This window comes from Homarus americanus, unplaced genomic scaffold, assembly GCF_018991925.1.
Source record: "Homarus americanus isolate GMGI-L3 unplaced genomic scaffold, GMGI_Hamer_2.0 scaffold24260, whole genome shotgun sequence".
In the NCBI taxonomy this organism is placed as follows: Eukaryota; Metazoa; Arthropoda; class Malacostraca; order Decapoda; family Nephropidae; genus Homarus; species Homarus americanus.
The window spans coordinates 3349038-3375208 of NW_024721079.1; the positions used below are offsets into that span (position 1 = coordinate 3349038).

The 26171-nt window shown below is 37.6% G+C and overlaps 1 protein-coding gene across 5 annotated transcripts in view; it reads right to left on the reverse strand.

Moving 5' to 3' along the window:
* Positions 1-18400, reverse strand: part of LOC121861444 (phosphatidylinositol 4,5-bisphosphate 3-kinase catalytic subunit delta isoform-like) — a 58569-nt gene extending 40169 nt beyond the window's left edge. The window contains exons 1-5 of one of the 5 annotated variants that reach the window (XM_042359177.1): positions 18293-18397; positions 14709-14820; positions 14168-14564; positions 8391-8499; positions 162-373 (exon numbers count right to left, since the gene is read on the reverse strand). In XM_042359177.1, the coding sequence (XP_042215111.1) occupies positions 162-373; positions 8391-8499 (321 nt within the window). In that variant the 5' untranslated portion in view covers positions 14168-14564; positions 14709-14820; positions 18293-18397. Of the gene's footprint in view, positions 1-161; positions 374-8390; positions 8611-12588; positions 12768-14167; positions 14565-14708; positions 14821-18292 lie in introns of those variants that run through there. The other 4 variants (XM_042359176.1, XM_042359178.1, XM_042359175.1 and 1 more) reach the window with 4 other exon arrangements.
* Positions 18401-26171: the final 7771 nt, after the last annotated feature.

Consider the following 26171-nt stretch of genomic DNA (forward strand, 5'->3'; position numbering starts at 1 on the left):
CATCCATAGTTTTTACTCACTTTCATAAGCAAAAAAATTCTTGAATTTAACAACATGAATAAATCCCCTGAACAAGTACTTGTAGTAGTATACTTCAGTTAAGTGTTAGTTTCATCATAAAATTAAGGCAGCAAAATGTAACAAACATTAGTACCACAAACCTCCTTAATTTCTTCCAGGGATACACTGGTGCTGACATTGTGCTCGATGATGATGCTGTTTGGCATTAGAAAGTCTACTTTCACCATTGACGGGGTGCAGTGGTGGGCCCCAAGGCCACCGAAATCCATTTTCAGCCCCTGCATGTTGTATGGTGGGAAGGGCAGGGGCCGTGGCCTACCCATGGGAACACGGCCCAAGTCACCTGCACCACCTAATGTAGAAGATGTAGTAAGAGTTAATAATTCAACAAACATTAATATTAAAACATTAGGTACATATCTATGAACAAATATTTACCTCAATACTGACTAATTTCTCTATATATAAACTTTTCAACCTAAATTCACTAAAACAGTTGTAAATTTTATTTTTTACATTGCTGCTAAAATTCTAAGTTTAAATAATAAAACTACACAATGACCATTAGAGATTATTCTATGAAGTGGTGTTAAATCTTTATCTATACTTAAAACTTAGGGTAAAATAAGATTAATACACTATACAGATACCTATAAATTCTCTTTATTCAGAATGGTACCTATTCAAACATATACGGATTCAGTGCGTCTTTTGCTAAAACAATATATTGTAAACCAGAACACTTTATAATGTACTGTACTAGAATCAAGTTTCTTCAGCTTAAAATATTGTGAAATTTGCATGAACTGAGCATACAGTACTTGACAGCAAAATACGTTTGGAGTGGATGGATGCTTCCGTCCACCCTCCTTGCTCATGATACACTTCTTTTTAGATTACTTTCCTTCTTTATGTGACTTATTAATTCCACACTTGCTGTAGGGTGGGCCACTCACAAATTCCTTTCCCATTAATAATAATCCCGTGCTTCCTTTATATTGCCGTTTTATAACTCAAGTACAATGAAACTATTTTTCCTCATACAGAATGCACAGCAGGTATGTATTCTTGCTGGTTAGAGCATTTTTTTTTTCATCATATATCAAATGTTTTAATGTTTAAAATGTTAATGTTTATACATTAATACAAATAAGATATACTACACTTTATACACAAATATAGTATAGTGTATGTGTGTATATACATCTATATATATATATGCTGATAACCACAAGGAAAGAAGAAAACACGAAGTTCCCAAGAGCTTTCGTGTAATTCACATCTTCAGGGGTGAGTACAGATGTGAATTACACGAAAGCGCTTGGGAACTTTGTGTTTTCTTCTTTAAGCACAAGGTGTTTTTTACTTAGTACCATCAGGCTCTTAATGAGAAATATATCCATAGAATATATAAAGCCAATTTCTTTAATTTTCCTTGTTGGGGAAAATGATAATTGGAACCCACAAGTGAGTACTGTACCAATTTTTACGAAAGTTATATGTACTGACCTCCCTCATAATTCACTCGCAATGATAATAATAATTCCTTACCTACAGTATGCTGTGCACTATAGGTGTATGTTCTTTTTCTACAGCACAGAAAATTATTCAGAATGGAAATTTGCATACAGTACTTGTCTTATAGTTACAATTAATAGCAATTTTATTAATATTAATACTGTGTACATCACAATGGAAATTCTTACATACTTCAGTATTAAGACAACATAGTACAAACTTGTTGGTGAACCAGACACCAACTATGAAGACAAAAGGGTTTCACTCACACCATAATGAAGGACCCCACCTTTATGAAGATATTTTTGTATGCATTAATCAAACAACGTATACTGTACTTTCCAATTGAGAATTAGGCACTCAATTGCTGGTTTTCCATATTAAAGGGGAGCACATACATTTCAAGGCTCACATTACAGCAGGAAAACTGAATGAATGGTAGCGAATGATGCAAACCTTTATTTCATCTTGATTCCAGCCACCCTGTAATATAGCAGGAAGAGGCTTGAGAGGAAACACAAACAATAAATAATTACATAAAAATATCCAAAAATCAGATAGATGCCCTAAACTACCTTACCCACTATGTTAGTGGAATGTATATTATGTTATCCAACTTCGCTATAAAGTTAAGTTTCCAAATTTGGTGTAGAATATAAATAAGAGCAGTGGGAAGGCTGTTTTGTACAGATATTGATCAAGCACAGGTGGAGAAGCAAAAGTGTCACATAGACATGGTATTGGCATTTAAAGAGACAATCTTTTGTATATCAGCTGTTTTCTGGTCTATATCTTTTCCTTACAGTTGTGATATTATAAAAAAAAATCTTGTTTTTATTGTTCTAATTGCGGTAACCTGTCCCTTCACCAAGAACTTAAATGGAGAAAAAACTGCCACTGTGTGAACAGTAACATACACCTCTATCCTATCCAAAAGAGAGAGGATGTGTAACACTCCTGTGTTCATCAACATTATCCTTGGTCCCAACATTTCTGTCACTTTGGGAACAATAGGATCTTACACTAAGTAAATCACAAATTAAGAAAAACTTTGGCCCCAGTTATGGTAACTTACAATGTGATGAGAAGGGCAATGAATATTTTTATATTGTACCCATAAGCTTATTTGTGGTGGTGCTGTGTTGCAACTTTTTAGTACAAATATCATCATTCTTTGGTTTGAAATATTTCTAACTACGTATTCTTTTAATAAATTAATTGTTATTCCGAGAGATTAGGAAAATGCTAGTGCTCAATGAGGCAGGCTACTGTAAAAACCCCAGGCAAGAAATGACAGCTTCCTCTGGGGCCCAGATATGATAGCCACCTCCAGGACCCAGATATGATAGCCACCTCCAGGGCCCAGATATGATAGCCACTGCTGGGGATTAGATATGATAGCCACCTATGGGCTCGCTCAGATATGATAAAACACTTCTAGAGTCCAGATATGACATAAGCCTTTGGAGTGCAAATATGGCAGCCACCTCTGGGGCTCTGATAAACTGTACTGTATGGGTTTTCCATATACGGTATTGTACTGTTCAGGAAAAAATCTGAAAACTATGAAGCTTATACTATATATACCTTTCATACACAGTACTAAAAACCCTATTATTAAATCAAAATACCTGGATTTTGAAACAGCCTATACACATAAATACACTACCAGGTAGATATAAAAGAGATAAGAAAATATTCTAATGGCTACAATAAAATAATCAACACATCATAAACGGGGTCTTTAGGAAACATCACATCCCATTTAGCTCCATGCATTTTTCACAAGTATGGAATGAGGTGGAATTAAACAGCAATTCATAGGAGCTCTACTAGCATCATGAAAGGAAACATCAACTGACATCTGTTTCTCCTACAAGATGCCAGTACAGTAGCATCATCATGAGATGTTTACTCAAGGAATCCTCATGCTCAAGAGAATGCATAATTGCAAAGTTCTTATATTAAAGCTTCAACTTTAAGGCAATATAGCATCATAGTGTTGCTGCATGCCTATTATTCTCTGGATTGATGTTCTTCTATTAATTTCTTTTCAAGGAATAAACATACATTATGTAGTTTAGATTAGTTAATAATGACCCTGGAATATATAGTCTTATCTCTCACAATCACCATCCTAATTAACTTTAATCAAAAAGAAAAATGTAAATAAATTCAATATATATATTAAGCTAGGTCTGAGACTCAGCCACTTTATGGTGTACTCTCTTTCTATTTTCTAATCTTAATGTGCATGGTGAATCATGTACTGGACCTATGTTTATGCTTCAAAGAACTCACTACACCTTCACGTCTTTCCTTTATAAATGATATATAAAGGTTAGAGGTCAAGCATCCTTCCTCGCTACTTGTTGGACAAAACATTAATAATTTGATGTTTTTTCAAGAAATCTACACTGTGTGTGTGTGTGTGTGTTCACTATCTACTCTGTTACTGTGTGTGTGTGGTTGTTCACTATCTACTGTTAATGTGTGTGGTTGATGTTTCCTAAACTGAATCTGTTCTATAAATAAACCAAAAACAATTGCACACACATACATAACTGACTACAAACACATACTGTTTTCTTTAAAATACTATACAATGAACAAATCTCCTTTATACTGCACTGTAAGCAACTCGCAAAGACAGTCACTATCACACATCCCCGGAATGTTTCTGGGTGCTGGGGAAAGATTTCTGAGAGTCTAAGAGAGTCTAAGAGAGTCTAAACGACGCATCTCATCTTGCACGGACAAACACTCTCCCATTACATTTAGACCCTGGGCACGACCAAAATTATTCACGGCTTGCGAAACAGTGCATACCCGGTAAACATTTATTCACAGCATCTGTTCTAATTGTGTTAAGAGAGATGAATTAGGTACAAAATGATCCTGAGTAAGTTTTCTACAAGACAGTTTCAATAAAATATCCTTAAACAAAATACTGTATAGTACTACTGTATTTTGACACTATATAATGATGAGAACTCAATTCTACATAATACGGGCCATCATATGAAGGTCTTTTTGAGGTACAAGGCTGCAAGCAAATACTGTACAGTACTGTATACATTATTTACGGCTAGCAAAAAAGTGTATAAACTTTTATTCACAACAGCTGTTCTAACTGCATTAGAGAGATGAATTTGGTACCATAATGATCCTGAACACAATCTCTGCAAGACTTTTTCAATGATAGATCCTTAAACAAATTATTTTGACACAATACAGTATAATGATGGGATAAATTCTTTTATTAGCAAATGTAAAAAATTTTTATACCAGCCTATAAAATCAATTCTAATTGAGCTAGAAACCCTATTTTTTCAATAAAATAATCCTGAATAGTTTATCTAAAAGTTTGGTAAAATATCTACAAAAACAAAAAAATCTTTATGATACGGGCATGTGAGGCGTGAATGGACCTGTGTAACAGCCAAGACTGGAATTTTCCACTCTGTAGCTACTGAGGAAAGTTTTTCCAAGAGTCTAAAGTACGCATGTCACATGAACAGACACAGAGCTGTATTTACTTTTGCAAACATTACTGTACTGTACACATCTAATATATTGTAAATAAACAAAATAATGTACTGTATACTACTACCGTACAGTACCATATATCCTCTACTCACCAGCAGATTCGTGGGTCTCATGACCAGATGTCTTTAATAAAGACAAATGTTAAGATACCCAAGTGTTTCCCTTCGTCTATGCATATGGTACTTTCACACTAAATGAATGTACAGTACAGCATACGTAACTGTAATGAATTTTACATCTTAACACTGTATTCTTGGCTGATTGTGTCCTGGTACAGTAATGTACAATATTTCAAAACACAAATTGTATGCAAAAACAGCAGCTAGCAAGGGAACAACCTTCTACAAAAGCAGCAGAATATGAACTAAGCGATTCAAGCAGCTAGGCCACCCACATGTCTGGCAAGTGAGGACGCGTTTAAGGATGATGCAATCTCTTGAAACTCCCGGAAAAATTTTTCCCAGACCCAGAAAAAAGAAGTTTGGAGAGATTTTCTAGGAATTTTCTTGGAATGTTTCCGGAAAGTGCACTTGATTTTCATCCTCGGAAACTCGTTCACAGACCCAGAAAGGAAAAAGTTATCCCAGAATTTATGTTGGCCAATTTCCATTCCAGCTATTGGAAAGTTCTGGAATAGAAAATTCCAACTACAAAAGAGATTACTATTGCGAAAGCTAACACTGTACCTTCACATACACAAACTCTCCCTCCTTCACTCTTTCATCCCTCATGTGTAAATAAAAATTTCTCAATATAGAATGACTCTTCTGTTTTCACATAACCTCAATATAACTCAAGGAACCAAAATATAAATACTTTATTTTACTACAGTTCTGTATTAAAAAGGAGTTTGATGTAAAGTATGATGATAATAAAACGCATAGAAAATTTTTCCTTTCACAATTAAAAATCAAGAAGTGGTTAGCAAGAATTACAATGTTGTATAACACAGTGGTACTCAAGGGATTATAAGTATACAGTATTTATTAATGCTGTATAGTAAAACTTAAAAGTTCTACCTGATGATTCTAAATGGTTCAGTAACTCTCCAACTGCCAAAATTTATTTAGATCACCATAATTATTTATTCTTCATACTTTTAGTAACTAAAATAAACAATTATGCTTTTAATTTCTCTACTATAATCTTATGAGGGCACTCGTATTTTTGGTAATTCTCAAAGTACTGTACTGTTTCCAGTTATAATATTGGACATTATGCTACTATGCAAATTTGTGAGGTTTTACTGCATTTCCTTTCATCGGGAGGCCTCCTGATGATATACGGAATTCAACTGAGTTGGGGGGTTTTGCTGTATTGAACTAGATTTTTTTTTTTATAAAGGGGAGCTTGCACTACTTGACACAATTTAAAGGTTTAAAGAGTATATGTGATTGTCACTTAGAAAGTGAACAAGAATGCCTCATAAAGTACACATTTATAAGACATTAAAGGGTCACATCTACACTATTAGAAAACACTTAAAAAAATCATAATAATCAGGATTCCTTCTTTCTTCAGCTTACTTACAAACAAGAGCATCTAGTCTGCATCAAGCAGCAATGCACATTAATTTCATGTGATGTCAATTAAGCTGTGTACAGTACTTGGTATGTATAATACACAGAATACAGTATTAACCGCCTGAAGAAATGAGTGAAAATGCTTTTATCACATATATGAACAGTACCATATATAATATGCTTAGAGCTTGGCAGACACTTATAGTAAAATGAAACCAAGAATCTTTGCTTAATGCAAGTTTAGCCACAATGAATACTTAGCCCCCCCCGCCCTACATTGCCTAAACATTACCTCCCATACCAGACTGCTTCACCTTACCTGCCCTTGCTGCAGCCCACACACGAATGCTCATTGTATGATAATGCTTAACATTTTGCTTACTGTATTACGGTCTATTAACATCATTAACATGGGAATTGGTAAATTTATTTAAATAATACACTATTTTCAATCTTGCCAGCCATAGCATAAAGTAGTTAGAATTAAGAACATTACATTCTCTCCTATCATTCACTGTCATTGTAACTGATGTGTTCCACTTTGGTATTGCCCTTCCACACCAGGGCCTCATGACTTCCATACTTGTCACTTCATACAACCCAGCATCACCCACCACCAGCACATTCTCCCAAATGAACTACCACAAAATAATGATCTCCAATCATGAAAGTACAGTACAATGTTACTTCCTGAATGTTTATCCCTCCTCTGTAATACCTCACTCGCCCACAATTCACCTCTCAGTACCCGGTAATTCACTCATTTTACACATTTTTCATGTCCCATTCTCTCACTACTGCACATCTATACCACCTCAGCAAACCCAAATTCTTTCACTTTCACATCTACAGGGTATTTGTATTTGTTATTCTCTGAATTCTATTCATCCTATACAGTACTATAATGTACAATACTCTCAAGTATAACAGTTCTGTTGCTTGTAATCTGTTCTTTCCCCTTTCATCTAGAATCCATTCTTCCCACCTGTTTAACAGTCAGGTCAAAGGTTCCCATGTATCCCCTAACTTTTGTTACCCTGATAGTTTTCCCTCTCCATACATTTCTTGTTGTACCCACAGTACAGTATTGCCTTCTTTCCCTCGGCTACTCTGTGGTTAAGTCATCACTCATCATTTCATTTGCTAACTGAATGACTCCTAGGTATATGAAACACACTTTCTCCATTCTATCTGTTTAATCTACTATTTATTTCTCCAAGTCTCGCCTCTTTTATCTATTTTCATCACTTTTGCTCATATTCATTATCAACTTTTTTCCAGCACACATTCTTTGAAACTCCTTCACAAAAAATCTGAAACAGTTCTTCCTAATCACCCAGCAAAGCAGTGTCATCTGCACACAATAGCTGAGTCACCTCTTATTTCTGTCCCATACCATTATGTACATGTCAAACTTGTATCATCTCTTTCCTCTCCAACTACCATATCCATGAAAATACAACAACAACCTTTTTCAAGTATGATGTAGGTAGGCTAATAGGTTACTCCATCCCATTGGCAAGATATTAGTCCTCTATGGGTTGTTTTACCATCATTCAGCAGCTACTCCACACACCCAAGTGGTGACACTGTTGATGACAAACACTTGATGCTCTTGTTTCTAACATGGTAATAACTAATTAAAACTCATACTGTACCTGCTATCATAATAATTCATCAAAAAGTAAGCTGAAGAAAAACTTTACTATAAAGAAGAGCATTTACAACAGCTTTACTATTCTACAGAAAGCATCAGATTAGTTATGTACACCAACTTACCATGGGAATGGCTGGGAACACTGACAGTGTGTCTCCGTTCAGAACTTTTTCCAGACAAGTACAGGTAATCTTCCCTAATGGAAGCCTCGTGTAAACTTGCCTTCCTCATCTTTGTGTAGAACAAAACAATAATTATCATGTACCAGGGACCACTCTCTCATATATGTCTGCATAACTTTTTCACATGGTATGTCTTTGGTCTTAGTCAATCACAAGGTCACTGAAATCATTTAATTCTCCATTTCAATCACTGTATAGAGTATATATCAATATATCACAAGTGTATAGTACTGTATATACATTATGCATACCAAAATCTATAATTATTTACTCGAGTCCTTGTGTAGGTTAACCAACCGGTGAACTGAATAGTTGACAATCCCTTATCTGAAATCCTTGGGGCCAGATGCATTTTGGAATTTTTCGGATTTCAGAATGGTTAGGTTAGTTAGTTTTGTTTTTTGTTTTTTACAGGGATCAGACCACCTGGGCACAGGTCACTGACCCACATTGGGGCCTGAGGGGCTAAAATATAATAATAATAATAATAATAATAATAATAATAATAATAATAATAATAATAATAATAATAATAATAATACTTGTACAGTACTTCATAGGTCTAGGTCGTGTTTCTCACTTTTGATCTTTTTTTCATTCTTATACCGGGTATTTCTTTATTATCATTATTATTATTATATTATTACAGTATTATTGTTATTAATATTATTATTAATTTTATTATTATTTTATTATTATTTTATTTTTTGTATTTTTTTGATAAATTTTATTTACTATGAATAATTATTATTATCATAATTATTATTACATTTTAGCCCCCCAGGCCCCAATGTGGGTCAGTGAACCTGTGCTCGGGTGGGCTAATCCCTGTTTAAAAAAAAAAAAAAAGTTTTGCTCCACAAAAAAACTCGGTTTTCAGAGGTTTTCGGAATTTCGGATAAAGGGTTGTCCAAAATATGGATGGAGAGATCTACTCAGAGCAAATATTCAGTACAGTAGAGTAATAGAGATTCATAAAAATATACCTCACACTCCAAAGATCAAAGAATTTAATCAGCATAGTATTGTATCTAACAATGGTAACACAAACTTGAAGTATATTACAGCATATATATATATATAGTACAGTATGCTGCCATGTTCATTTCTAAATAATGTCATATTACATTTACATTGAACATTCACTTAAATTTATAGAACCTCTGACTTCCTAAAGTATTTAAGAGTTACTATAAATCAACAGGTTTTCAATTTGTAACCCATATTGCAAATCTGACGAGGTAATTTTTATGCATCATGCAAAGTGAACAAGAAGAGACAACAAAGGCTTGACTACTACACAAAAAATCATGATATTTTGAACACAATATCAATAGCGAGATATTATAGTAATAAAATGTCTACTTACACCAAAATACGGAAACATACTGTGTATAGTACTAGTAATTACACATCCCCTTAAATAAGTCATTTCCAAAATACGTATACATAAAATAGATAAAACTAAAAAGCTAGCAGCAAGCATCTCACAATACAATATATCAGCGATATCTCCGTTAGCCAGAACAATTGGTGCAGAGCACTTTCGGGAATGAGAGATTTCTGGGTAATGAGACGACTCTCCCAAAGCCGGAAAATGTGCCCCTCGGAAAATTTCAATTCCGGCTAATGGAGATATTAATACTGTGTGTATATATGTGTGTATATATATATATATATATATATATATATATATATATATATATATATATATATATATATATATATATATATATATATATATATATATATATATATATATATATATATATATATATATTCACACAGTATTACAAAACATAGATATCATGCATGAACAATATTCATAAGATCTATTCCTATTTACTATTAATATGCTTCTTCAAAATTCAAAACCAAAATTTCAAATTCTCATCCCCAACTTGCATAAAAAAACCAGTCTAGCCACTTGTTACTCAGCTGCTGATAGCTGTCAATCTTTTCATACAGTCTACAGTAATCACATTTCAAACCTTACAATTCTACATACTCCTATACAAAACTTCATTTACTCTCCTGCCATCATCTGGGAATTTTCCATTTTTAAAGATACCAGTACGGGTACCTTATCTTTCTCCTTATCTCCTCCTTTATAATGTAAATGTAAACCTCTATACCTCTTCCTGTCTCTACTTATCTTTACTATCACTACTTATCTTTATTATCACCATGTTAATGCTCATCTTTCTTAGACTCTTACACCATTCCTTTTTTTAATATTTACCTATTGCAAACTTTAAACTGCCTCACCAACATACCACCATCAGTATATAACATAAACTTTCTTCTTAGCATGAAAAAGTACTAAAAACAAAACTCAACTTAGCTGCAAGCTGCCACTGCCAATGCGTTTTAAAATTCAAAACGTACCACATACACATAATGATGAATTGAAAGGTATCCTAAATGTATCCCTTAATTTTTATAATTGTATTTTTTACCAGATAGTTACAGCTTGAACAATTTTTTTCTAAATTTTTTGCCTTTTTACATATAAAATATACAATAAATTTTCCATACATCATCTGTCTGTAGCATTGGAACAGAATTTGAATGGTACAATGCCACTGGCTTTTTTATGAAAAATCTTGCAAAAATATTTGCTTTCAACTTCAAATATAAATTATGCCATAAAATGTACAAAAATTTAAAAAGAATGTAAACAATAATATTCAAATCTTGAAATTTACTTTTATTAGTACTGTGTGAGTTAAATCCGCAGTGTAAACTAGTACCAATGATATCAAGAAATACCCAAATGAAACTTGGAATTGGGAACACTGACTGCTACTGATAGTTGAGTAGGTGAGTAATAAAGATCACTGAAAGATGATGGCACCTTCTGGAAACTGCCAAACCCAAATCTCACTCACCAAATACATTATTTTCTCGATTTAACAAACTAATTCGAGCCACCCCTTTCCATTCAATCGAAATTTCCGCTAAATCGAATTTCCGTTATTTTTGCTCAATTTAACAAACTCGTTCACGAAATCGAGTGTGATTCCGTTATATTCCACCACTTGGTGCATGGGGTTTGTTTACATTCACTCAGTCTGTGTCCTGCCACCCCCGCGTGTGTTGTTCACTGCTACTTCTCGGTCTACTTCTCAGTCAACTAACTACAGTACTGTGCTTAGACATCACGCTGAAAGTCTCTCAGAAGTCTCAGAAAGAAAGAGGTATGGGGGAGAAAATCAAAAGAGTGCAGCTATCAATTGGAAAAAGGTTTGGAAATCATAGAAAATTTTAAAACAATCACCAAACCCCCTAATTTAAGGTAAGCCATGAATAATGTTTCAATATTTCTATGTAAATATCACGTGTCTAAGGTGTCTCCATAGGTGTCAGCGTATTAATGGAATTAAATTAAATTTAGCGAACTAGTTCACTAAATCAAGCGAAAAATAACGGAAATAAATCTTTCCACTAAATCGAGTTCATTATATCAGATTCCATTAAATCAAGAGTATACTGTACTGCCAATAGAGCTTTCAACATAACGCTGAAAACTTCTGTCGTTCACCATTCATTACAGAGTCAGGCAGATGGAAATACAGGGAGTATTCGGTTTTCCCCACCAAAGGGTTAAGGTATTTTATTTTGGCTAACATCAGATGATTTTATTCAGCTGAGAGAAACCCCTGTCACTCAATGAGCTAACAAAGTCAACATACTGTATGTTAACTTAGTACAAAGTGAACAAATTAACATATCCTCCAGATATACTGTCTCTGTCCTTGTGTTTCTTCAACTTACACACTATTCAAAATATCATATACCTGTAGTATATAGTACTAACATAAAAATATGAAAACATAATGCAAATACTGTACAGTACTGCATAGATAATAAAATCAAATACAGTAACAATATAGTATGCTACTTCAAACTTAAACATGTGTATCGTTAACATCATCATATACAATATACGGTATAGTTTCAAGGCACACTTGTAGGCCTACATATACCATACTATATGTCAAGTCCTAGAAGGCCACTGTCCACAAAATCTCTGATCATCAGCTCCACTCGCATATCACAACTTTAAGAACACTTTTTTTTCAATCACGCTCTGGGGACTATGAAAATGTCCTCCTACATTACTCTCTCCATTTACCAGAGATTAATTATTTGCAGTGTTCCAACTTGAAAATATTAAAGATATACTTCTCGCACATGACAAATTGGATGTTTAGTGTTATTATTTCAGCTTTACAAATAGAGATACACTTGACAAATTGCCATCTGCATCTGTAGTCACAAATTAACACCCGCTTCTAAATATGACCAGTTATATAATTAAACAAAATTATGGAGAGGAACAAGGCAAAATTCAACTGTGTTAATGTAAGACTATCAACCTTACAGCTGAACTGTAAAAAGGCTACCACTATCTTGATACCCCCAAAACTTGATAAACATTTCCTGTAAAGAACATCCTTCACAGACACACCACGGTACTGTCAACATAACTTTGATATTAATGTTGGTTTAGTGCATTGTGTGTAATGAGGACAACTGGTACTTCTGATACTCTTAAAATGACATTTATAATGTACTTATTTAAAATCCAAATTCATGAAGCCAAACTAAAACTACTGTATATATGAAATTACAAAATGCTGAGCTGCACATCAGAACCCTATACACTTATACAGTAGAGTAATTATATATACTGTATATACAGTATATATATATATATATATATATATATATATATATATATATATATATATATATATATATATATATATATATATATATATATATATATATATATATATATATATATATATATATATATATATATAATGTAAATCACAATGGCGTGGATAAGATAAATCTTGATAAAATCACAAAATGGAAACAACGGAGCACCTTAGCTTTCCTTTATTCAAGACATCTTCAGAGGTGCTCCGTTTTTCCATTTTCCCATATATATATATATATATATATATATATATATATATATATATATATATATATATATATATATATATATATATATATATATATATATATATATATATATATATATATATATATATATATATATATATATATATATATATATATATATATATATATATATATATATATATATATATATATATATATATATATGATGGATACCCATAGTCCTGTTTACATTTTATGATTAAAATCTCATTTTAATATCACAAAATTTCATAGTTTTGAAACTGAAACAAGAACTAATGAGTGCATATCCCTCAGCTGAGTTTCATTAATATAAAAGAGACTTGTCTGCAAGTGACTCCTTAAACAACTTTCTACCCAGTGTAAACAATGAAATTCAATTTTCATTTCTACACAGTGGTGAAACCACCTGTTTCAAGGCACATTTTCTTATTACAGGTACTGTATTACTTATGAAAATTCCTAAAAAAAAATTCATGAGCATGGAAATGTCCTGTTTTACTACATCTCACTGCCCTTATTTTTCAATATTTTTCAATAAATTTATTTATGCTTTCAAATTCCTTAAAGTAAAAATCACAATTTACTAATTTACAGTTGTCAAATAAGCTATAATACACTCTATTATGGGTACTAACACAATTTCTCTATCACAAACATAAATAAATAAACCTGTAATAAAATAATAAGCATCATGATATAGCTCCAAGTGATAATATAAGTTAAGAAGCATTCAAAAGTAAAAATAGTGACATTACCTCGGTCTGTGAAGGTGCTGGAGGAAGTGGTGTGCTCGTACCACTCAATGGTGAATGGATTAAGTCTTGCTGTTCCACTGTCAAGAAGCACCACCTTCCTAGTAGGGGTTCCAGTCCATTGTGAAGCTTTTCATCATAAAACTGCCTTCCACATGCTTATTTAAGTGCAAACTGAAGTAAATCTTGTCATATTTTAATCCCCTTCTTATTTCGCACCATTTTCAGTCCTCTGTCTCTTATATGTGAGACAATTCATGGTAGCTAGATAGTTAACTTATGGGCACTTCTTGTTACCCATGATGTCACATTGATCCTCACTCAAGAAAGTCTCATTTTGTTTTAAGGTCTAACATGAGACTGCTTTTACGGAAAAAAAATTTGCCACATTTTCTGCAACCTGCAAAAGTTATCACAATACAGTATAGTATAATAAAAATGAACTCAATCCTCATTCATTCAAAATTCCCCAACATATCAAACTCAACAGAGAAAACCTAAGATTATTATGGTTTGGAAAGTTTGACCAGTTCATATCACTTACCTGGTCACAAAGAGAATTGACCTTATTTTAAAATAAGACCAAGTGCCTCTTCATCTTTAGCAGAGCAATAAACAATGATCAACAGACACAGTTGCGAGGGTCTCAGACTACACTGAAATGTACAGTTTACAGTAAATGAATTTCACTAACAAAATAACCCCAAGCATGAACAAAAAGGTTGTGCAGTGCATGTAAAACTTACATATGTGCTCCTTAGCCATCTTGAACAGCAAAAGCTTTTAAGAAACATCTGTGAGTGTTTATCACCTTTGCTATATCATTAATAACTATTGTACAGTGTCGATACACCCCATTTCATCACCAACCCGGTTCGTCACCAAAAAACCCATTTTGTCGTAAAAAAATAAAATAAAAATTTCGTCACCAATATCAAATCCGTTTCGTCACCACTAATGGTCTGGTGATGAAACAGTCGGTGGTATTAGAGTGATAAATTGTTCGTTATTATTTTACACGAATAGAAATTACACATGTTTACAGATGACTCAGGAATTATTGTGTTATTATTATACATGAATATTAAAACAATGGTAAATAAACAAAATACAGAACAAATGAAGGGGATTTCTTCTTCACCACCTTCAGAAAGGGATGCAGTCAGACTGTCAGGGGATTTCTGTAAACAACGGGCAATTATCAGGCAAACCACTCGATGGAAACGATTGGCGGTTAATTAACAGCTTTTTTATTATTTGATCTTTTTGATATGCCCAGCCTTACTGGGCCACATAACCTGTTGCATGTTAACAAAAAGTTATTGTATTGGTGACTACTACCAGCAAATAGATAACTAATGTGTATTTTAATTGAATTTTACATTGGTGATAAGACTGGTTGTAATTGCCACGTGACTAACTGCGTACAGTATATGGAACGTGGCCCAGTATATGATCTTGTGCGTAAATTCCCAGCTCTCCCCTACTTTGCCTAAACGCCACATCAGACCAGCATTTGAAGAACTACAAGAAAAAGCACAACAGTCAGAACTCGTCAAGAAACTCACTGATTATATGAGCCAAACATGGCTAAACAACAAGGTCTGGTCATTCGGTAATTGGTATGGTTTCCGACGTCTGGTTAGAACAAATAATGATGTTGCGGGCTGGCACCAGCGCATAAACCACCAAGCAGCAAAGAACAATCTCGCTCTATACCTCTTTGTCCCTCTTCTTCACAGAGAAGTCTCAATGGTTGATTTGCAATTACAACTAGTTGTTGAGAACAAGCTAAAATCGTGCACAAGAAAAGGAAATAATGACAAACATATTGTTTAAGTGAGATGATTGTAGGCGTATTAATAATGTTTTTATTTTTGGTTTATTTTAGACGAATAAATTGTTTTAATAAGATGCTTGCATGAGTAATAACGTTGTTGTTTTTTCTTTACTAAATTGTCATGAGATGCTTGCATGATCCAATGTATGTACACATTACTGCTTCAGTGAATACACAATGAAGGTCCAAAGCCCTTGAAATGGTGATGGGAATGAACGCGGTGACGAAATGGGTAAAAAATGTGGTGACGAATGGGTTGGTGATGAAATGGGCACACCCCTTTGCAGTACAGTACAATGGTGGGTAAAGATTCAGTTGAGTACTTAATTGGAAATTACAAACAAAAAAGGGTTTTTCCAATGTTTTTGATAGTTTCTTCAAAGAATATGACTATTTTCAGCACTAGCAACAGCAATGGTTTTCCCAAAGTGGGTAGGGCTTCGAAAACGAGGGAAAATTTGTGGTTAAAACACTGAAAAAAAAAGAAATGTTTGGCAACCTGCTCTGATCCTAACCTAAAATAAGACCTATATTTACCCAATATTACATCATCTAATCAATGGACTCAGAAAATACAGTGTAAAGTGATTTCCTTCTCGTTTTTGCCTGTTCTCATACAAAACCAGACAAGTTAACTTAATTGGAATGTGATATGACCAGGATCAGATTACAACAACATTGACAAATTTTAAGTTCACTGCAGCCATTTTCACAGGATACTGTATTATATTCAATTCTCATTCACGTAAGCTTCACGTGATCAGCTTTGAACAATCAGAGGACAGTACTTTATCTATTGAGAGATTTATGCTTGCAAAGAAATTTCATCTTGAAGTACAGTAATTAGTCAAGCTCACCACAGGATATCCGACAGCAACATAATTACGGTAAGTAATTTATTTCTTCACCTACAAAGCAAGTAGACATGAAATTACCGCCATCCAATCAGTGTTCGCAGTGTTTTTACACTGACCTAGGAATAAATTAAAGGAAAAATTACTACAATGTTGGTGTTTCAATTTTATTACACAGTATCATCCAAAGAACTGTGAAAAATATAAAGGAAATATATAAACATGTTCAGGTGCTAACAGTCCGCTCCATCTTTACCTACGAGATAAATCCATTTTTGTCCACTTATTTGTACAGTATGTACTCTGTCGAATCTTTAAGCAATGGTGAGTTTTTGAATTGGTGAAACTTTCTCTAACCTAACTTACCCTAACAGGGTCTAATCTAACCTAGTGGTCTAACATTATGGCTATGCAACCTGTGGGGTAGGTTGCTGATTATTTCTGAGAACAGCACTACCACCAGAAGGAGTTGCTTGATTTTGTTAATTTTTCCACAGGTGTTCTTATTATTCGGTTTAGCACATCTTCAAATCTCATAAAAGCACTTACTTTTAGGCAATTTCTATCTCATATATACACTCCTCAACCCATGAATCCTCTTGGAAACAGGTTTCTTTCAGAAAAATTGCACAAGTGAGGAATGCCTAAGAAATTAGATTAATAAATCTCCACCTGCCATTTTTTGTCCCACCGCGAGCTGTCTGGAGCCGTGAGGCATGAGGCCCCCCGCAGGGGTTAGGTTAGGTTAAGATAGGCTAATTTAGTAAAAGTTAGGAGTCTAGATGTTTGGTTTCTGATGTATTTGGATATATTTTGTTCAGCTCTCACCTTCGTTTTTTATGGAAAATAGCCATTTCTGATCAAGGATGACTTGCAACTTATTTTAAAAAGACATATTACCCGTGGAAACGAAGGTCAGACCTGAACAAAACCCATCAAGACACATCAGAAACCAAACATCTCATGAACAAAATTCGAGGGTGTGCTAAAACGATTAATTACCGCGACATTTACTAGAACCTAACCTAACCAACCAAAGAAACCTACCTAACTTCCAAGCTTGAGGGTGGACCCACCGTCATATTAAACAGAAAGTACTTAGCCAATCAGAGTGTACTCACGGTAAAATAGCGTTAGTAGGAACTTAGCCAGTCACAGCAAAATATCCAGTTTTAAAAATTCTAGAATAACCAAATATAAAAAATCTTTCCACAGGCATTAATCGAATATTAAGCTTATAATTCGTCAACAGTAAGTGGTTTAAATGTGCATGTGTAGAAAAGGTAAGTATTCCCCAGGTAAATAAGTATTAGTAAATCAAACTGAATCTTTTCATTTTTCAATTGAATTCTTTTACATTAGAACCTTTAAAATTTAAATTGAAAAACAATCTACAATTTTAGAATAAACAGTTCACACACACACAGTTCTCACCTTGTTTGAGTTTGCTGTAGTATGGTGGGTAATAATCTAATAAATAATGTGTAATTTTCCGTATTTTTTTCCAGTGGTTGTGGCATGTAAACACAAATTATAAGGAAGCAGCAAGAGGACTGGGAAGTTGCTCCAGGGTAGGACAAGTGAGCATCACCACTACCTTCACTACAACTACCCTGTTAGTCTTCCTCAACCCTACTGAGCAGCCCTCCCGGAACATCTGTGCCTTCTTCACATGTTATTGAATTCTATCACAACTGTATTCATAGTGTTATTTTACTACTGTACTTGAAAATCTTCAAATATGCTTACCTACTGAATTAATTTCTAAAGCAACTTTTATGTGGACACCCAGATAGTTACTCAATCGCTATACACTAATCATCTCAGTAGTACGTCTGTATTTTGTACAAGAATACTTTATTGCTATCAGTCTTTTCTCCATTAAAATAAATGTTTTATTATTTATTTATACACCACTCATCCGCTTACCAGTGTAGTGGAATTCTCCCCTACAAACGCTGTTTGTCGCTGCCTAGCCGACCCCACCAATTCCCCAGTGTATGCCTCGTGGTCTAGGTCAACCAGCGTCGCCATACATCACGGAGCGGGGGTCAACTGCTAAGCCACGCCTACCCCCGCTATTTAGGACCTGACCTCGTGGTGATCTGCCTCTTTTTCTACCAACAGCCGCAGCCAGCAACACCTCCTCCTCCGCCGCTGCCTGGCGGCCCTCGCTCCTCCGCTGGCGAGCATGGCGACCCACAAGCTGTCCTTCTCTGAGCGTCCTCACCAACCAGCTCTCTCTACATCACGCTTGTAACCATGCTGCCTTCCCAGCACCAAGCTGCATTGTACATCCAATACAACATGTATATAGAGAGCACATTGTGAGTTTCCTTTCTCCAACCCATCCTGAGTGTGAACACCAAACAATACTGAACCCCACACCAGCCTTTCGACCGGGCGGTCTTCTCTTTGTTGCGACCTTCATTGTCCAGAGCTAAGGAGGACCTGCGATGATGAGTGAGGTCACATAGAATAACGCCCTCCCATCACAGCCAACGCTGGCGGCGGGCTAAGAATTGAACCCGGAACAACGTTTGCGAGGCAACTTAGTAAAACAAGAATAACGTTTCATTTTCTAAGATATATACAGTAGGTTAAACTTTCTGAAATCTAGAGCGATTGAATGATGACCTTTTTGGCAATATTGCCAATGAGAGCTCCCAAAACAGTAACGACCAACTTGTTCGGAACAAGCAAATTAAGCAGCGATGTTTCAGTTTCTCCAGATCCCATTATTTATTTTTATTGGGAGAGGAGTATGAACGTAATATTACGGTGACTCTGAATGCAGTAAAAAAGACGGAAACGGTGAAGTATAAAGTACCAAAAGGGCTCCTTAAATGAACCCTTGCCCTGGGTCCGACCATTATTTGACTTCATTGTGGCTACATTTTGCTACATTTGGGTAATTAGTCGGACCGCTTGCGCCCTGGCTCCTGTTGTCCTTAATTCGGCTTTGTACACAGCAGCACTCACATGTGTTAATATTAATACTATCTGGCACTTCACATAGGTCAATGGTCCAGATAAACAATGGAACAAGCTCCTTCAAACAGTTGACAAATCTTCATGTCACTCTCCGACAAAACAAACAGAATCTATACTGTTCACAACTTCACAAGAGAGAATGCGATTAACCTTCCTGCGTTTGAGGACAGACGGTTCGACACAGCACTGACCCACATTGTGTTCACAGAAGAGGGTATTAGAAATAAACTGTCAAAGCTGAAGGTCCATAAGAGTCCAGGCCCTGACATGGTGCATCCTAGAGTGCTAAAAGAGTTGAGCAACGAGCTTCCCGAGCCCTGAAGATCATGTTTTGTAAATGCCTGGATGAACGAAAGGTCCTCAGTGAATGGAAAGTGGCTTATGTGAGTCCTATCTTCGAGAAGGGCGATCGTCACTCCATGAACAACTATAGACCGGTGAGCCTGACCAGCATAATATGTAAAGTACTTGAGAGTATTATCAGAGATGCTGCAATGGAACATCTACTACGAAACAACCTTGTAAAGGATTGCCAACACGGTTTTATGCCTGGGCGCTCCTGCTTAACACAATTGCTCAAGGTATTGGATATTTGGACCCATATTCTGGAACGGGGTGGTAATATCGACAATATTTACCTAGATTTTGCCAAGGATTTCGACAGTGTAATCCACGAAAGGCTGAAAATCAAACTGGAAGGGTAAGGAATTCGGGGAAATGTCCTAGCGTGGATAGAAGACTTTCTACATGACATCAAGCAGTATGTGGTGATTAATGGCACGAAATCATCATCCGTACCTGACATAAGCGGGGTACCACAGGACAGTGTATTGGGCCCGCTGTTGTTTGTTTGTTTCATAAATGACATGCCTGACGTTGTACACTCTTCCATACAAATGTTTGCCGATGACGCCAAGTTATTTAGGGAAATCAAGAACCAAGCGGACTGTGAAGAGCTGCAGAAGGACCTCTGTGGGCTCCAAGAATGGTCGAAGAAATGGCTGCTGAGATTCAATGTCACGAAGTATAAGAGGATGCACCTGAGGCGTACCAACGGTAAGGAGGCGTATCATATGTCCCAACGGGATGAAGAAACTGCACTATTTGAGACTGAATGTGAGAAGGACCTAGGTGTTTATGTTGACAATGAGCTGATGTTATCGGACCATTGCGATAAGAAGGTAAATCAGGCAAATAAATTATTGGGTCTTATAAGAAGGTCTTTCAGATATCTAGACGGTCCGTCCCTCGTATTGATCTTCAAGAGTGAAGTGCTTCCCCATCTGGAGTGCTGTCACCCCGTCTGGTCCCCGAGATATGCTAGGGACTGTCGGTTGGTTGAAAATTTTCAAAAGAGGGCCACCAGACTGGTGCCTGCACTTCGGCACCTCAGCTACCCTGAGAGATTGGAGCGCCTAAACTTGCCTAGCTTATACTACAGACGGGCAAGGGGTGACCTAATTGAGGTGTATAAGCATCTCAAGGGGCACTACTCAGTCGAGTGTCCTTACTTGGAGCTGGCGGACGCTCGCCCGACAAGGGGTCACAGCCCAAGATTGAAGAAGCCGCAAATCCAGAAAACTGTGAGGGCAATTTTTTTCGGAGTGAGAGTTGTGAACTCTTGGAACAATCTACCAGAAAGTGTTGTGACAGCACCGTGTGAGCTCTTTCAAGACAAGACTTGACCAACACTGGAGCAGGTTCAGGTACATTCAGGAGCCGGTGCATGCCCAGTACTTGCCAACAGTGCGTGACAGAGACGTGGCCGATCGCCCAAGTGGCTAACGAGTCGATCATTTGGTAAAGAGAATAAAAGAAAAGGAAAAGTAACAGAGAAGTGACCGATCGCCCAAGCGGCTAACGAGCCGATCAGTGGAGAAGAGGATAAAAGTAAGTAAAAGTAGCGTATGTGGCGCACTAGTCAAAGTTATATTTGTTGTGTCATTTTTTCCTTTTTTAGGGCCACATACACACGTACAATGAAGGAGATCTCGCACTCAGGTGAGAAAGGAAACTCGGAATACCGTAACTCTATATGTATTGCATGTACAATGCTGTGCTAGGGAGTTGCTTTGTGGTGAGGAGCTGCTTGAGAGGAGGTCTTGTCAGCTCGAGAGCGTCGAGTTGAATATAACCTTCACGGATTTTTTTTTTTTAAGATTGGTATGAATAATACCTACGCGGACCTTAAGCTAGAATACTGGTCCACCCACTGCTGGGATAAAACACCAGCATCTTTTTAGTTAACTGTACATCTCCACCACTCGCATGGGGGGTGGATGCTCGGTAAGAAACTGTAGGGTTTCTTGAGAGCGGTTAGCATTTTGGCAACCTTCTCTGCTGTGATAGGGTGTATGTTTCTCCTAGCTAATTGTGTTCCAGGGCACACTATGATGTAGCGCTGCAGTGAGTTTTCTGCTCCGCTGTCGCAGGTCTTGCACATGCGCTGCTTTGCTGGTACTGGTATAATGATTTCCCATATGCATGGGTATCCCAGTCTCAGTCGGTGGAAGATGGCTTCTTCCCTTCTTGTTATATCCTTCATGAGTGGTGGTCTCTCATAATTCGTGACCAGATAATACCACCTGGCCGATCGTGACACTGGTGTTAATCTTCTATGTTTGTCCATTTTCCACTGGGCAGTTCGTGTTATTGTGGTCTTCTTTATCTGCTCCTGACTGGGCGGGATGTTCATCTCAACGTTTCGCTGCCCTAACGCAGCCTTGGCAGCAGCATCAGCTCGTTCATTCCCTGGGATTCCGATCTGACTGGGCACCCAGTTAATGATAACTTGCCGATCTTGTAGTTTTAACCCTTGCAGTAGGCCAACAACGGATGTTATGAGATGAATGTTGTCTCTAGGCTCTCTGCATTGTAGTGCTTCAATAGCACATCGTGAGCCAGTGTGTATTACAACGCCTTTGTAGGGTTTCGTGATATTATGTTGTCTAGCACTCAGGATGGATGGAAACTCTAAGGTGGTGGTTTTCTTATATACTATAAGTTATATGGTAGACAGTCTGGTGCTGGAGATGCCATGTGGTGAGGAGCTGCTCAGTAGACACGTTCAGTGAGTAGCGTGCTGAAGGAGGTAGATGTGCAGGAGCTTCGTTAGAGAAGATGTTGCCTGTTGCTGGCCTCCAGGTTGAATGAGAGCTGGATAGTGAGGAGCTTGCTTGGAGGAGGTGTTGCGTGTTCAGGAACGTAGAGTAGAATAAGAGAGCTGGTTGGTGAGGACGCTCAGAGAAGGACAGCTGGTGGGTCGCCATGCTCGCCGGCGGGAGCGAGGACCGCCAGGCAGGCGGAGGAGAAGCGAGGGCCGCCAGGCAGCGGCGGAGGAGGAGGTGTTGCGTGTTCAGGAACCGAGGCCAGAATGAATCTCAATGGAGAGACAGAGCTTATATACACAGCAGCCGGAAGTAAATCCGTGGGAACTCGCCGGTTTCTCGACTCCGTTGCTAGGGAAGACGTAGCAGGTGGCTGGTTGCTAGGATACTGTAGCATCTGGTGACGCCCCCCCCTGGGCCGCTCGTTTGGTTGCTAGGGAAGGCGTAGCAGGTGGCTGGTTGCTAGGATACTGTGGCATTGGAATGCGGCTACGCAGTTGTAGGGGAGACGTCCACTACACTTTGTTGACTGTTTATGGAAGCGTGTCTTAGGGCTCCAAGTATGGCAGCTAGCTCAACTTGCAAAGTAGAGCATCCATCTGGGGTTCTCCAAAGGGACGTGTTACCTCCTTCTATGGTGAAGGCTACTCCTGCCTTCGTACTGGTGGGTTCTACAGAACCGTCTGTATAATACACTGTACTATTGTGTGGTGTTAGAGCCTTCGTGTTTCTCTCTGCTACCTGTCGGAGCTCATGTGGGTTAGTCAGCCTTTCTTGTCCCAGTTTGGAGAATGTTGAAGACTGCTGGCGGGGACTCCCACGGTGCTGGGGTGCTGTAGTCTGTACTCACTGTATCAGGTCCCTTGCTGAGGATTGTGTCTTTCAATTCCAGTCGATTTACAGCGTCAGATGCGCACAATAACCATGTTTTCTTGTTAAAGACATCTCTGTCAAGGTTCAGTGCTCGTAAGAGTCCATTCTTGATGTCACTTTCCCGAGCCCTGGTAATCATTTTTGTTGTAAAGCACGCTGTTAATCGTTCCGTCCTGGTTTGGAGAGATGTGAGACCTGTCTCCATGTGTAAGTATTAAATTTTTGTCCACATAGGTGCCTTGACAATGACTCTCATAGCGTTATTCTGGGCAACCTCCAATTTCTCCCACTGCCACTCAGACTGTGTTAAGAGCCGGTGTCGCATAGTCTGTTGATGATCGAATGGCGTGTATATATAGCGTTCTCAGGACTACATGTTCCGCACCCACCTTGGATCCTGTCATGGCTCTCCTCATGTTGACTCTCTTGCCCATTCGGTCTCTTAGATAGTTTATCTCAGTGTCAAATTTGAGGCCTTTGTCAATCCAGATGCCCAGGTATTTGTATACAATGACCCATTGTAGGGCAATACCTTGTACAGTATTTGCAGTTGTGTCACCGGCTCAGTTGTGTCCAATCCTCATGGCTTTTGATTTTGGGATTGATATCTTGAGCCCGAGACTCATACATTCTTCACTGATGAGGTCTAGTGCACTTTGGACTTTGCTGATCTGGTTTCCGCCTCTTGCTATCAGTGCTAAGTCGTCAGCATAGCAAAGCAGTTTGTTACCCTCTTGAAACGGGAGCCGACACAAGTTTTCCATGAGGATGTTGAAGAGAGTTGGACGAAGAACTCCTCCTTGTGGTGTGCCATTTTCCAGTCTTTGGTGATCCGAGACTTTTCCTTGACAGGTAACTCTTACTGTTGTGTTTTGGAGATAGTCAGCAAGCAATCCAAGCCAGTAGGCATCCCTTGACTCCTTTCCGGGCCAGAGTGGTTACAATGGCCTGTGCATTTGCCAGCTCAAATGCTTCCTTTAGATCAAGGAACAGTTCGATTGCCTTATTTTGACCAATCGATCCCAGGAGAGTGGCCAAACTGTGTGCAGTGCTGAGACCTTTGGTGAATCCAAAGATATTGTGGTGAAGTGGTCCAGTTTTCCAGAGGAGTCGTGTAAGGACCATTCTTTCGGCGGTTTTGCCGATGCTTGCTGTTAGTGATATTGGTCTGAAATTCTGGGGATCATTGGGTTTGGGAATAGGAACAATGTTTGCTCTTTTCCAAGCTGACAGGAGACTGCCTGCTGACCATGATGCATTGATAACTGTTAGGAGAGCAAGTTCACCAGCAAGTCCTGCATTGCTGAGCAATGAATAGGTTATACAATCACTGCCAGGGGTGGTGTCTTTGCTTGTTTTCCTGGCCACCTTCACGGCGAGGCAGAGGGGTATTTATGTGATTCTGCCGGATCAAGGTCGGAGGTGTGAGGTGAGCGGCGCAGCTGATTGGCTGGGTAAAGACAGCAGGTGACCAATCTGCGAGCAAGACGGGGGCAGATACTGTGATCTGGAACTCGCTGCTGATTGGCAGAGGCGAGGACGGCGGACCGGTTGTGGTGATATTTAACCACTACAATACCCTTAATGATATGTCCCCATGGTATATGAAGTTCTCTTTGATGTCCTCATCAGAAGTTCAAAGTATTTTACCATCCTACACAAGTGAGAGGAAGAAAACTTCAACGCAAACTGCCTCAAACCAGCCTTCAAAGAAGAAGACCTTCTCTTACCTGAAAATATCTTGTCACTCGCTCCTTACAACCCTCTCCTCCCATTATCCTTCCTAGCACTTATTTTTATTCTCCTTTCCCTATTCCAGAAGGCCAACTTGATCTTTAGCCCAAGATGCAGCCCATATCCCAGCCACAAATGCTCCCTCCGGACACACCAGCTCGCAACACCAGGGGATAACTACCCCTTTGGGACTTTACCTGTCGCCCGACCCACTCCAAATGACCAGCCACCCGTGTTGTTAAATCCTCTTGATCCATCAAGGTCCTGTTTACCAGGTTCCATGGATATTGACTTACTGAGATATCAAACCAGGCCAGGTCGTGTGATTAATCCATACGTCGCCGCAAGATATTACAATTAAATGATACCCTCCTTTGGATTGCCAGAGCCCAGCAAGTAGATTTTTGCTCAAGTTGATTTTGTGCATTTTTTTTTTTAGGGGGAAGGGGGTCCCAATAAAGGGGCCTTTGCATGACCTTGGTCTATCACCATGGGAACGGTTCGCACTGATTGATTGATTGGATTTCCTGGCCGTCAACTGCTATGGTTATCACAGCCGAAGACTTGTGAATTACACTGCTTCTCTTGTTTTCTTTTTTTTCTTT